The sequence below is a fragment of the Natator depressus genome, chromosome 27, assembly GCF_965152275.1.
Source record: "Natator depressus isolate rNatDep1 chromosome 27, rNatDep2.hap1, whole genome shotgun sequence".
In the NCBI taxonomy this organism is placed as follows: Eukaryota; Metazoa; Chordata; order Testudines; family Cheloniidae; genus Natator; species Natator depressus.
Window position 1 is genome coordinate 9,540,802 of NC_134260.1, and position 15,184 is coordinate 9,555,985.

The 15,184-nt window shown below is 41.5% G+C and overlaps 1 protein-coding gene across 9 annotated transcripts in view; it reads left to right on the forward strand.

The window, feature by feature from the left end:
• SPOP (speckle type BTB/POZ protein) overlaps positions 1–8,157 on the forward strand; it is a 43,793-nt gene extending 35,636 nt beyond the window's left edge. For all 9 annotated transcript variants that reach the window (XM_074940548.1, XM_074940544.1, XM_074940549.1 and 6 more), the window contains 5 exons: positions 1,452–1,629; positions 2,316–2,371; positions 2,808–2,930; positions 6,708–6,850; positions 7,604–8,157. In XM_074940548.1, coding sequence (XP_074796649.1) covers positions 1,452–1,629; positions 2,316–2,371; positions 2,808–2,930; positions 6,708–6,850; positions 7,604–7,748 — 645 coding nt within the window. In that variant the 3' untranslated portion in view covers positions 7,749–8,157. The remainder of the gene's footprint in view (positions 1–1,451; positions 1,630–2,315; positions 2,372–2,807; positions 2,931–6,707; positions 6,851–7,603) is intronic.
• Positions 8,158–15,184: the final 7,027 nt, after the last annotated feature.

A 15,184-nucleotide genomic window follows, 5' to 3' on the forward strand; every position in this document is an offset into this window, starting at 1 on the left:
ATGCTTGTCAGGAGGATACAAGAATTGAGGGTCTTCTTTTGCAGAACCTTGTCAAGGAAAGACTGGAAAAAGGTTTATTAAGGCATCTCCGACATTCACTCCAAAAGCTTAATCTCCCTTTCTTCTTTACTCAAGAAGCTTCCCTTCCTTGAGGTCCATCTTCACTTGTCAGATATTGTTAGGGTTCTGAAATTTATCTTGGACAGGACAGAACAAAACAAGTACATCTGCAGCCATCCAAGTTTCACTTGTGCTGCCCCTATCAATGTTCCTCAATTTTGTAGTGCTATGGGGTGAAAGTAATTTAATCTCCATGGTCCATTCAGTCTTTGCCCAATCTGAGTCTGCCAAAAAAGGTGTCATTTGTCATCTTGCAGTATGGATTCCTATCCACTAGAAATTGGAAGATATCACTAAGGTTCACATTTTGTCACGATTTTTTTTAGTAAAAGGCACAGACAGGTCATGGGCTTCTGTGAATTTTTGTTTATTGCCCGTGACCTGTCTGTGCCTTTTACTAAAAATTGGGGGGGGGGGGGGGGAGCAGCTAACAGCACCATAGCCCCCGCAGCTGCTGCTGGGAGCTCCGGGGCACCCGTTGCCCAAGGGCATAGAGCTGAAGTAGAAAATGTCACTGAGGTCTTTGAAAGTCACAGAATCCGTGGTCTCTCTGACAAAATCATATCCTTAGACATTACTAACTCATTTCATATAGGCTTCCACAGCCATCACATGGTAGCTACTTTTGGTTCCTACCTAACTTGGCTGAGATTAGAGCTAGTGACCAGGGATCCTCTCCAAATCCCCTAAGTTCTCCAATCCCCTCACTAGTTGTAACTATTTTTCTTACCCAAGATAGAAATTCATTGCTTGTAGATATGTATCATTGTAAAAGAAGTGGGGGTGCTGAATTTTGCAAGAGGAATACTGGAGCTGAATCAGAGACGGCAATGGTGGAAAAATCTGTAGGGTAGACAACTCATTAGGTGCACAGAATATGTCTTACGTTGGTCAGACTCTTCTTTTGTTATGAGCTCTGTGGATCAAGTGCTAGATTATAGAAGACGTTTGTACATCTGTGACTTTTCCTGTGTATCACTGTCTCTGACAGCTGCTTGTAGCATTGTCTGTGAAAAAGCTTCTCTATTGGGTAGACTCCAAAAAGTTGATCTAGAGAAAGAACTAGGTCAGGAGTGGTGTCCAGAAGATGGGGACTGTTTTCCAGCCCTATTGAGGGTATTGCCGAATTGGATGGAGGTGGCTTTAGTTTGGGATCTAGCAGGGGAGGACTTGGATGGAGACTGTCTCTGATATAGATGGCTCTTCAATTGGGCCTATATCTAGTTCCACTGTGTTTCATTTGGGCGATGAGGGTTTGATCTCTGTCTCCCTTCACATGTCCTGGAAAGTGAAGCCTGTTGTGGACAAATTAATACTCTGCTTCTTTTCAGGTGAGTGTGGTACAGGACTCAGTCAATATCTCTGGCCAGAACACCATGAACATGGTGAAGGTACCTGAGTGCCGCTTGGCGGATGAATTAGGAGGACTCTGGGAGAATTCTCGCTTCACGGACTGCTGTCTGTGTGTTGCAGGCCAGGAGTTCCAGGCTCACAAAGCCATACTGGCAGGTCGGTATTGACTTGTGCAGGTCTTAGCAGGATGGGAGACAGCAGCATCATGGCAGATGGAGTGCTCTCATAATAAGTCTTTGAGTTACTTCTGCTTTTAGGAAAATGCTCCAGGAAATAGCAGCAAAAGGTGCCTCAGATCCCTGCCAACTATAGTTCAATAGTGAAAGATCCTGCTTTGAATATGGCAGCTAATTTACTGCCATAATGGTGCTGCGGTGGGGGTTCTCTTCCCCTTTAACGGAATTGCCTGCTTCCTCACTAGATGAGAATGGTGGGGAGGGATGTTTGTGACTGACACTGTAATGTGTCCCCCAGAGCAGCTGTGGAGGGAGGTTACCAGCTTTTTCTGAAGTATCTTTGCTCAGTGCCATGAAATATATTTGACTGCATTAGATCTCTGCATGTGCTCTTCAGCCTTGTTTGAAGGGCCACAGGAAACCCTGACTTACACATTTGGAAGTTACATTGGCACTTGGTCACCAAAGAAGTGTATAGGTGTAATAGTATTTTGAGTTTTTGACTGCTGCTATCTTGTAATATTTCCTGTCTTAATACCAGGGAAATTGGGGAGGGAAAGCTATTGGTTATTACCCCTTCTCCCCCAGAGGAGCTGAAGGCTATATCTCTAGTATTTTAATTGTATTTGTTTTATTTTTTCCCCCACCCCACCCCGCCCCGCCCAGCACGTTCCCCAGTTTTCAGTGCCATGTTTGAACATGAGATGGAAGAAAGTAAAAAGGTAAGTGTCTAAAGAGAGAAGGAGCTTTCTCAGCTGGGTGACTAGATCTCAGGTCAATTCTTAATATCCTTGATGACTTGAGAATGTCAGTTAGCAGCTGATGTAACTCATGAGTGCAAATTTTTGAACATTTTGGGTTTTTTTCATATTGGATACAGGACTCTGCTTTAGCTGCCCTGGAGGGAGGAAGAAAGATCAATGAAACAGTTGTGATCTTTGTTACCCTTGAGAAAGAGTGTGCGGTAGGAGAGGGACAATTAGAGGATATTAAATAAAACAGAACCTTTTTTACTCCCTCTACACACTTTTGTGAGTAGTACATGTTGCTTAAGAGTTCTCTGTATAAATAATTTCAAAATTCAGAAAACTCTAGTGTAAAGAGATCTGTCTCTAGCATCATGTCAGGATCTTAATAATCTTCATTCTCCTGAAACAGAATCGGGTTGAAATCAATGATGTGGAACCTGAAGTTTTTAAGGAAATGATGTGCTTTATTTACACGGGGAAGGCACCAAACCTCGACAAAATGGCTGACGATCTGCTGGCAGCTGCAGACAAGGTGCAGTTGGGATTTGTGGTTGTTCGGGGGATTGGCAATGACATATGCTTTGTTTTACATGATGAGCCTTGGAGATGGCTGCATTGATGTTTTCACAGAGATCCTTGAACTGTACTAAGGGAGTGTTGGGTGAGGTTAAATGAGCGTGTGTGTGAACGTGCTCTCATGCACATGTTTATTGCTGAAAAATACACCTAGGCAGTTCTGTTGAACTGCTCCTATTAGCTGGACCTGGTCTTTATATAACATAGCAAAAATGATAGAAATACAAAATGTAACTCTTAAGAGGAATTAATGCAAACCACTCTGTCCTCAGCTCAAGTAGTGAGAGGAAATAGAGCACCTCTGTTCCATTAAATTTGTGATGGTCATAAATATTTGTCCCAAGTGCTCCTTTGAAAATCTGTCCTAGAACTCAGGGTTCATCTCTGTTTGTCATTGTCTAGCGTATGAGCTGGGGATGAGGTAGGAGGCAAGTTCAGAATGGAACCAGAAATAAGTGGCCAGGGCCCCTGAATCTCAGAAGTAGCATTCTGTTTTGCCAGACAGGGATCATAGTCTTAGTCTTTGCTTTTTCCCTCTGGGCTGGCTGGTAGTGGCAGCTTCTAGCAGGGATGCTCTGAACATAAGGGAGATGGAGAATGATGTTTGCAGTTTGAGGAGAAATGGGTGCACTGGAGGAAGCTTCTTGCATTAACCCTGTTGTGACTTTGCAGGGCTATTGCAGGGAGGTATGGGGGATATTTTGGCTAGAGGGCTGGTGGTAGTCCTTGTCTGGCAAGAGCACTGCAGTGGCCTAGCCTGCCAGCCTCTGTCCACCTCCCTTTGGAGCACCAAGGACAGAAGATGCGTTGCTGGCCTATGAGTCATATTTACTGGTGGAAATTCTTAATCTATAACCAGAATTTTTATTTCCTTTCTTTTGCTTTTAAAAGTGAACTTAGTGCTGGTGAAAGGTGCCAGTTTGACAGCACTGGAGACTAAAGTCCTGTATTTATCCACCAAACAGGTTCAGCACGGGTAGCAGCAGTGCAAGATTCTCCACACTGCCCTGCCATTGTGCCTCAACTCTGACCTGGAGGGACCACCTCTAGGGGTGAGAGCGTAGTTCAGTCTCCATGCTTCTTCAGTCCTTGGATTCTCTTGTGGGTGCCAATTAGCGTGGTGGATTTTAAGATGTGGATGCATGTAACTTTGTTCCACACAAACCACCATGCAGCCATCAAATAGTAACTACTTCCTGTCACTACTGACCAGGGCCTAATTGAAACTGGTGATGTGGAGGTGAAATGCTCCATATGGGGGCTTCATAACGGCATAACTAGAATTAAAATGGGGAATAATACAAACAGATCCATGGGCACAGTATAACCATTGCCATGTGTTTTTATTCTGTATTTAAAGAGTATTGATTGAAAGCTCATATATCCTCTTTAACTGAGGCAAGAGTAAATAAAGAGCAGAAGTATATTGAGGGCAGAGAGTCAGCTTTACGTTTGAATTTCTTGGCTTTTAATATAGCTTTTCCTTTTAAACTCCTCGTGTGTCTTTTTTAAAAGCAGAAACAATCTTTTGTGAAAGCATATAAAACATCTAATATTTGCCCAAGAGACCTGAAACAGCTTCTTCTGAACTCTTCCAGTCTCTTGGGAGAAAATATGTAATTAGACCCAAAAACAAAACATGTCTTCTAAACCCAGGAGACCCTATTTCAGTCTCTTGAGTAAGGATGCTATTAGGCAGTTTTTTCAAAAGTGTAATAAAGAAAGAAAAAGAAACTAACTAACTAACTAACTAACTTTGTACCTGAGAGACCAGAATGTCTACTTTGTGTCCAATTACATAACTGGGAGCTGTTATTCGTAGTGAAAATCCATATGAAAATTGTATGGGGGGGAAAGAAATTTATTCAGTATACACAATAATTTTAAGCTTCTGTTAACACAGACAGTAATATGGAATAACTGCTTGCAAAACGTCCTCCTTGACCCCTAGTTGAAACACTTTCAGTTAGAATTTACTAGATTAATTTGTATATTTCCCTTTCTCACATAGAGGTCAAACTATTAAACAGACTTGCCATCCTCGCTTAGATTCTTTGGCAGGGGAAAACTGTCCTTGCTGTGAGTGCCATGGTTCAAACTGAAAGGACCATTATGATCAAGTTTTTTTATAAAAGAAAAATGTCGTCTTCTCATATGAAGCCGTTGATTTTAACCTTAACTATAATGGAATAAATTCCACCAGAATGTCTAAAAATTAGTTTTACACAATGCCTTTCATACTGTGAGCTTCAAAAATGAGGTGGACACCAGCACTGTAGTGACTGTAGGTAAACTAAGCAGTCCTTATGAGTCCAGAAGTAGTTCATACACAGTCTCTCATATATTAATGAGGATCTGCCATTAATACAGCTTCTCATCCCAAAGGGTTCCAGAAAGCATTATAAACTATACACAAGGATCACTCTATCCACCACTGACGTGTAGTTACCTCTCAGATGAAAAGCAGCATCTCTTTAACAACACTCAGTAATGATACTCATCATTTTAAGATAAGAAGTGAGGAAACCTTACCATGTTTAAGTATTAGGAGAATTTATGTAGTCTGAACGTAACTACGCAAGTTAGAATTTGGTCAGAATACTGGGATTGCTGGCCTTATACTTGTGAAGGGCATCATGAGAGTCGTAATGAGTCAGGACCTCAGTTTTGTTTCATCCAAAAGACATCAACTCCAGGATCAGATCACACAGGCCAAGATTTTCATAAGTAACTAGTGATTCTAGGTGCCTTAACTTTTTGGTGCCCAACTGAAAGACTTTAAATTAAGTCTTATTTTAAGAGGTTGGATGCTCAGCACTTTCTAAAAATCACATTCTTTTAAGCTGTCAAGTTCAGCACTCCAGAACACTGGTTGCTTTTCAAAACCTAGATCATAGTGTCTACAGATTGTTTCAGTACAGATTCAGGTGCTGCAGAAAGTGGTGTGTGAGATTTGATAGCTGCTCTTCTTGTTAGTGTTCCCTTTCAGTTTCTTATCAGACTACTGACCTGGCCCTACTGAGACTGTTGCAACACAGGATGACTAGAAACTGTTTGAGAAACAGAAGCTAGAGTAGGGCTTTCAACCATGCTTTTCAGACGTGCTATGATACTTTCAGTTTCTCCTCGGATTACCAAAATAAACGGGTAGAAAGGGCCTCTGTTTAACATCTTAATATAAAAGTAGTACTTTGTGTTTGAGCAAGGTTCATCTTGACTTGCAGAGCATTAATGGCAAAGAAACTGAGTGAAAGCTGCCAAAGGATTACTGGAACATAAGAACATCTATGGAGCATTTACCACAGAATAGGTTTGTCCACTGAACAAGAACCATATGTGTAGCAATGGGGTAAGAGAAGCACTAGGTTTCAGCAATATGTGGTGTGAAATATCTGAGATAATAGGAGTTTAAAATTAGAGTTCCAGGTCATCCTTAAGCATGACAACGACACCAGTAATGCTGTAAGACAAGAAGGCTGGGATAAGAGTTATGGCTGATATGATGCCTGTCCATTCCTCTACTCAGGGTGGGCACATAATTACTCTACTCTTTTGCTGATCAGAAGCCTCTTATGAATACAGATTGCGTGTGTAACTAATAAAGTGGAGAAGTCTGTGCAGCATGATAGCATAGTCTTTGTAACTGAAGGGAGAAGCAACACAAATAAAGCTTCAGTGCAGATCAAATTAAGGCTTTCTCCATTGTAACCATAATTTGGCTTCTTTTTTACAGTATGCTCTGGAACGCTTGAAGGTGATGTGCGAGGATGCACTGTGCAGTAACCTGTCTGTGGAAAACGCAGCTGAGATTCTCATCCTGGCTGACCTACACAGTGCTGATCAGCTAAAAACTCAAGCTGTGGACTTCATTAACTAGTAAGTTTGCTCCAGTCTTACCCTTGGGCAGGAATGAAACAAATTTGGAGGAGAAAACAAACTCCTAAATTTACTCCAGTCTTCTTGTGATTAATAAACCCAGAGGATGGGACTAGTGATCTTCTTTAACCTTATAGGTCTGTAGTACCCAAATACAAACATAAATTTGTCTGGCATCCTAGAAAACGCCATTGTTTCTAAGGATGAATTAATGAGTTATCTCTGGGTCAGTTCAGGGGAGGAGTTTTCTGTAGACTATCGAACTGTCTTGCCATTTCTGTGTTGGTGAGAACTTAAAATGTAAAATACCACTAGAGGGAGACAGAAGTCATTAATATTTGTAAATGTTAATATAGCAGATATTTTCCTAAGTAAAATTGACTATATCGATGTCTGAAATCTCTTGTGGTGCTAGCTGATAATTCTCTTGTCTCCCAGCTATGTGGCGAAATCGTATCTCTTGTCATGAATGGGGGTTAAAAGAGAGATGCATTGTGTCTTTCTGGCCTTGGAACATTTATGTTTGAATCATTAAATCTTACCATGCTGAAGGGACAGTGCAAAGCAAAAGCTAGACCTGCAGGACCAAAACTTGTGAACATACTGTAAGTGATAACATGTGCACTAAACAAGAGAGATTCAAAAACAAGAGAGAGAGAACATCCTCAGGGCATGTGAAAAAAATCTGTTTTAATATTGTTTACCCAGCAAAATCAATAACTCCAGATTTGTAATGTTCTGTTTTCTTTCTAGTCATGCTTCTGATGTCATGGAGACCTCAGGCTGGAAGTCCATGGTGGTATCACATCCCCATTTGGTGGCTGAGGCATATCGCTCTTTGGCCTCTGCACAGTGTCCCTTCCTGGGACCACCACGTAAGCGACTGAAGCAATCATAAGGCCGTGCCTGTCACATGACCCCATGTTTTTCTGGAAGCAGCAGCAGCCATTGCTGCTCTGACCTTGACCATCAGGTAGACAGCGCAATCTGAGGAGCTTTTACTCTGTTGTGGGGGGAAAGACTGCTTCATGACACCCAGACTTTTAAAAACAGCACCAAGTAACTTGGGGAGAGGGGGGAGGGAGGGCCTGGGGCTCAGGGGCTGTTCAACTTAACGAATCCCTGTCGCTGCATCGTCTGTGTGTTCCCTTCGACTTGGCTGAGTCAAAAACTTACACGGGGTTCTGTGTAAGCACCTGCCCACTCAGACTATCCCAGTAGTGGTACTGGCGGGAAATAACGTTTCTGTGTCTGACAGCACAGAACAAATCGTCAGACACCTGGAGCAAAGAGGACGTTTTAGTTTTGGAGAGAGTAGGAAAAGAAGAGAATTTCCAGTGAGGTTCCGAAAAGGAAATACATGGTGGGAGCTCCAGTAGTATTTATATAAAAGAATTTAAGTCCTTCCAGTTGTGCTAAAAACTGGACATTTGTGTAACTCCTTAATGCCATTCAGCAACAAGAAGATCAGTTTCTCTGTTAGTAGCACTTGTATGTTGATTGCAAAAAAAAAAAAAAAAAAAAATCTTTATACTGAATGACAAGTTGAAGTGAAAAGGGACAGCAAAAAGCTGTGTGCTGAGGAGGATGTGAATAGACTAAAGGCAGCCTTTGCAAATCTACATTGGCTTTCCAGGACCGGGAAATCCTTGCTCTGAAGTGTGCTGTCTGACGAGGACAATGGTTACCTGTTTTTAGATATTGTGGGAAATGTTTTTGGCATTTTTCCCTGCTTTATTTTTTCCCCCTTTTTAAAAAAAAAAAAAAAAAAAAGTTTTATTGTTCATGAATGCTGCGTCAAAGGTCCCTGTCCTGAGTTGCTAAATGATTCTTATCAACTGTTTGTACCTGACTTGCTGACTGTCTAGGAGCCAGTCCTGTTCCTTTCTATTAGTCACTCTTCTTACAGGGAAGAAGTTCCAAAATAGCTGGTAATTTTTTTCTTTTTGAAAATATAAATAATTACTATTTTGTACTGTGTGGTATCTTTTTTTTTTTGTCTTTTTTGTTCCCTCTATTTTTAGACTCTTCCCAGTTGAAAACCAATTCCCAAAGGGTTCCGTTTCAGTCTGCTATAGGGTATATACTGACATGCCATTCCCAGAATTCAAATGGGATTTATTAAGGGAGGTTGTGCACAGAGCTGCAATGCCAAATTACATTTTATTCCTCTTCTCAGGTATTTTGACAATATCTGCTAACATTTTGTTTTAACACTAGCTGCATAAAGTTGATCCCTAGCCTTACCTGTGTCTGTATTTATATATAAATATGGGAAGGGAGCACAGTTGTTCAACTGATCTGGTTTATAACAGCAGTATGAAAGGCTGGATGGCTGAATGCAGGGGAGAGAGGTTATCTGTTTGGGCCATCTTTAGGCCCAGATATCCAGGGAGATTAAATTGAAGCACACTGCTTCAGGATGGTGGGAAACTGTTGTGACTTCAAGATGTCCAGACTAAGGCATGAAATATACTATAGAGAACAATTTAGCTTTGTCTGGGAAATGGATTAGATGACTTTTGTTTCTAATTTCTGATTCTATTATGATTCCCTTTCACAGCCTTTGTCCCTTGTGTGAAAGAGAGAACCTCCACTCAAATGCTCCTGTTTTTTTTTTTGTTTGTTTTGTTCTGTTTTTTTTAAATCCTGATGCTGTCTATATTTTTATCAAATGGTGACTTGCAGGAAAGTGTTTCCCCCCACCCTCCCCTGTTTGCTAGGTCATTACCATACACACTGCCTTTTCCACATTTTACTTGGCTCGTAAATTCCCATAATATATCTGTTGCTTAAACTCTGACTCAACCTGTGTGTGGGATTTAGTATGCACTTCCTTTTTAGGTAGAGTGAAGCATGGAGCCAACTGTTCACATTCTCCCCACTGCTCCAGCCTTGTAAGAGCTGCAAACTGGCATCCCCAAGTTATAACTACATTCTAACTTTAAAAGTTTGCTGCCAGCTAATTGAGAGGCATAAAGCTGTCTAATTATTCTAAGGAAGCTTTATTGTTTACTGAAAAGTTAAAACCACAAAGCTTTCAACCCTGTTGGGATAGCATGACCAACTGTTCTGGGAGTCTCCCTGGCTCAGCCTTTCCTGGGGATTCAGACATGCCTACCAGAAGGTAAATGGGTCTTGGCGTCACTTGTCCCATCCCTTCTTTGGGGAGGTACTTACTGGAAAGCAAATACAGATTTGGCAGCCTCTTTCCCAGAGGGATGAAGATATACCTGCAGGAAGATAATCAGTTCTGGGACTTGTCTGTCCCAGCCTTTCCTGTAGGGCCAGATATGTCTCCAGGGTACGCTCCGTGTCATGAAAGTTCTCTGAATTTGGATGCATGAAAGAGGCTACTTGTTCAGATTGTTCCAGTTGAATTAACACTTTATTTGTCAACTTCACTCTCTCTCTCTTTTTTTTTTTTGTTTTTTTAAATTGTAAATGATACAGCTGAAGCCATCTGGTTATAACAACATCAGAGCTGGAGCATACTGTTCATAAACCTCCCACTGACATCCTCCCCTCCCCAGATCTGAAATGTAATTTGAGTTAACTCGCAATCTGTGGCATGTGTCGTTACTGCAGAGATGTTGGTGCCAGTGGAACAGTTGGAGATTTGAATTCCACAAGGAGAGGCATTTTTATCAAAACAATATTTCAGAGACGTTTTTACAGAATCTTCTCAGCCACAGTGCGGCTATGCTGAGGGCCGAATTAAGCCTTTGGTCTTGGCCCTGTGGCCCCAATTTCTTCTTCCTCCCCCCCAACTTCTCCCACCTTAATACAACGTTACAGGGATATACCCAAGCTTTTGTATAGTCACACATCTGTCTCCATTTGCGTGTTATCTCCCTTCTCATACTTCCTCCAGTTGCTTCCACACTGAGCTAGAGGCTGCTACTTTCTCAGGGGGAATGAGAAATACCTGCATGAACTTATTAGCTTCTTCAGGCAGCAGTAAGGTATACATCAGCCTAAGCCCAGAAGCAGTGTCTGCTTTTTCTGAGCATCCAAGCACCGAATAATCCGTTGCTGGCCAAAGAGATCTCTCATCGACTGCCCCTTGGGCTTTCTGTTTATTATAGCGTCAGAGTCTGCTGACAGGTTTCAGACTAGCAGCCGTGTTAGTCTGTATTCGCAAAAGGAAAAGGAGTACTGTTAGAGACTAACAAATTTATTTGAGCATAAGCTTTCGTGAGCTTCAGCTCACTGCATCCGATGAAGTGAGCTGTAGCTCACGAAAGCTTATGCTCAAATAAATTTGTTAGTCTCTAAGGTGCCACAAGTCCTCCTTTTCTTTTTAGAGTCTACTGAGGTATTTTTCTCCTTTTTGTGTAAGTGTTCGCAGACAAGCTGTTTCCTTTCATCTGGAAAAAAACAACTGAGCAGGGAGAACTGCTGTGCTTTGAAACAGTCTCTTGCTTTGTTCTGGCTCTAAAACTGCTGTTAAGGATAACATACTATCTTTGTAAAATATCTGTTATGGTTCCTTCCACTTTCCTTTGTTTCAGAAGACTTTCTCAAGTTCAGTGCCATGTTTTCTGCAAAGACTTTGCTAAAATAATTATTTTGTTTAATCAGTTTGGGCCATGCAGATCTCCCCCCTCTCTCTCTCTCGTGACTTCCTTCAAACTTGTGATTCAGAATTACTTAAATTCTTTATTTCTAATGACTTTTCAGTTAATTTAATATGAAAGTATTTAATTATACAAGGTGTCTCTCTCTGCTTCCCCTCCTCCCCCAACCTCCTGCCACTTGGAGCTTTGCCTTTGATTCCAGACACATGCAGCAGCAAATTCTGACTTGGCAATTCTTGTTTGTGTTAATTATCACGAAATTAACCTTAAAAGCACCAGTGGTGCTGCTTTAGTGTGCACAGGAATGGGTGGTTTAAGCAGATTAGTGCCAAGTTTGACTGTACATTAAACTAGGCCAAAGAAATTGGGAGACAGTGGAAAATGTCATGGAGTTGGAGAAATAATACACAGGGGTCTAGAGAGGCTAAAAATATAGACACGAAATAACCCAATGAGAACTGTGAATTAGACTTTTTTCCAATACAAGTTATCCCTTCAGGTCAGAATTGAGATTTGTTTGGCAGAGAGTGGTTTGAAGAAGTTTGCATTACTGATTTTTGCTGTACTTATTTGGTACCTAGGATTTTAGTCTTCAGGACTCAGTCACTAAATTCACTGGAAGAAGAACTGTAATAGAAGTATTGGGAGGGGACAGAGGCAATTGTCATTTGATCAGGGGTAATAAAAGAGAATGCACCTGGGCAATAATCATCAGAAACTCGGAGATTCTTTGGAAAGAAGATAATGATCAGATAATGATGCCAAAAGAAAGCAAGGGGAGATGGTGAACAGTATATTGGATAGGTTTCAGAGTAACAGCCGTGTTAGTCTGTATTCGCAAAAAGAAAAGGAGTACTTAGATAGCAGGTTACAATGCAGTAAGGAAACCAAGATAAAGACAACTTTGGGTTGCATGAGCGGAGGTATTGCTTCATGGGCTATTCCCATGGTGTTCCCTCTGCACCAGCATTGATGAGACAAAAGCTAAGAATACTATATTTACCTCAGTTACTAGAAACACATTGATTTGGACGGAATTCCGAGAAGAAAACTCAAAGATTAGCTAAAATTATTGCCATTTGGCAAGGGAAAGTTGGGAATGTAACTGTTTACTGTTTGTACAAAGAGCAAGGAGGAGATGAATCCAGTGTTCAGACAGGCAGGGGTATATAACTAGGACTAATGGGATGAAACTGAACAAATTAAAACCTCGTCTGACTATCAGGAAACCTTTCCTGTTACTGAGGTTCTAGACTAGTCTCTCAGAAGCGGTGGGTATCCCATCGCTTTTAATTAATTCAAAACTAGACTAGACAAAGCACTTCAGTATGCAGTGGGGAATGGATGAAGCTGGCTTGGGGATGGACGTAGTGACCTACCTAAAACAGTGGTCCTCCAGTGATTTTTTTTTTTTTTTTCATACTGTGGAGCTCATCCTTTTATGCATCAGCCTCCTGCCTTTATCTTACATCTTTCCTGTGATGGCAACAGTATTTGGTTATCTGGAAAAATACCAATAGGACAGTCGTGGGGAGACAATGTGAACATGAACTCTATTAAGATGGTTATGGCTCCTTGATTTAGGGTATTTTGTTACCTCCCCCCTCCACTTTTTACTTTGTCCTTCCAGAACAGGACTGCATTTATTAGGGCTGAATCTCCTTTCATTGCCTGTGGCCCCTCCTGAACTAATCTATCCAGGCCATGTTACTTTGGTCCTGCTCCCCCACCTTTTTTTCCCCCCTACCCTTCTAGTCTTGGTGTCATTGGCAAATTTCCTCATTGTTCAACTTATGCCAAGGAAACACATGACAGACACAAACCAGCTACACAGGATCTTGAGTTAATTAACTTCTCTGAAAGAGTCCTACACTGGGTTACAACTAGCAGGATGAATCACTCATTGAAGTTAATGGATACTTCACCACTGCAACAGATGTAACATTGCAGGCACCTGGCAGTACTTCATGGACCAGGGTTTGAAAATTATCAGCCAAATCGAATAGGTATTTTCTGCCTCTAACATCTATGAAATATATTAGGACTATGGAACTTGACAGAAGTTCTCATCTGATTTGCAAGATGAGTCTAGACGAAGCATGACACTTTAAAGTGAGAGCTTCAGCATTAGTATTTGGAAATGGTATAAAACTGTAGCGTACAGACAATAGACAAAGAGTCCAGATGACCCCAGAAATGAAGTGTGCTCCTCTGTATTAGCTAGCCTGTTGGTAGTAATGACACAATGATATAGCACAACTTCTGGAGTTGGCGACTTGTCCGGCAGAGAGGCCAGGGAACTGGAAGTCGGGAGTTTGTATTCCCACTTCTGCTATGGTCTTACGTTGTGGGACCTTGGGCAAACTATTTTGTTTCATACCTCCATAAGAAAAATGGGGCTAATGATACCTTTCTAAAGCCTTTAGAGGTCTGCGGATGAAAAGTGCTGTAAGTGTTGCTGATCATGATCCTTTCCATTCCTAGTGGTCCTGAAGTTTATTTTTCTTCCTGGCTTTCCCCCGTCTCCTGCATTGTTCTGGCTTAGGTAATGCCACCACTTATCCTGCTCAATTTAAAACAAAAGTAAAAACAAACAGACTTGCAGATCTGATCTCTAATGTGATACGGCAGATGGTAAAATCTGAAATTAGGCAGCAGCAGTCTCTTATCTGAGGCCTGTAAACAAAGCTGAACTGCAAAATTTTCTTTAATGAGCTAAATGTATTCCTGGGTGCTGAAGCCTCAAACAGTAAAGATAAAAGGGGGCATTTAGCATGCAGTGAGTTTCTAAACCAACCTTTTTATTCATTTCAGCCCCCCCCCCCCCCCCCCCCCGAAATCATTCCATCCAACGCCAGGGCTGTTAGAATGCCCTAGAATGCATCATTTGGTGATGTCATAATTATCCCTGGGGCCATGCTATGGCATGGAGCCAGGCTATTTGTAGCTAAGGTAAGTGGCATTTTTATTGTATTGATGTGGTTTTTGAAAGATGCCATATACCCTTTATGGTTAGAATTAATTTTGCAAAACCGTCCTCTATAATAAATGCCGCTTACCTGAGACCCAGCTCTGCTCTCCACGGGGGCTAGAATGGAAGTTCTGATGATGCAGAATTATGTATTCTGGAGTGTCAGCAGAGCAGGACTTGGCAGTGGGTAACATCAAGGAGATGAAAGCATTGTGTGAGTTAAAAAAACCACAGCTGTTTGGGCTGGCACATTAGTGTTGGCTATGGCAACTGCTACTCAGGGTAGCACTCTCAGCTCATTGCAAACAGAAAAGCTGTCTCCCAAATTTTAGCTCTAAGAAAACTTATCCTGTGAGTGAACAAGTATCAGGTATTCGTGCCATGTGATGTAGGGGTAATGCACATATGTTTGTGTGTGTGTGTGTGAAATTGAGAGGAAGAGAAATAGATGCTAAATCAGAAAGCAGCAGGAGAGCTCAGGGAATTGGTAAGTAGAACGGGAAGGAGTACTATTATATATTTGCAAAAAGAAAAGGCGTACTTGTGGCACATTAGAGACTAACAAATTTATTTGAGCATAAGCTTTCGTGAACTACCACTCACTTCATCGGATGCATTCAGTGGAATTCAGTTTTCCACTGAATGCATCCGATGAAGTGAGTTGTAGCTCACAAAAGCTTATGCTCGAATAAATTGGTTAGTCTCTAAGGTGCCACAAGTACTCCTTTTCTTTTTGCAAATACAGACTAACATGGCTGCTACTCTGAAACCTATTATATATTT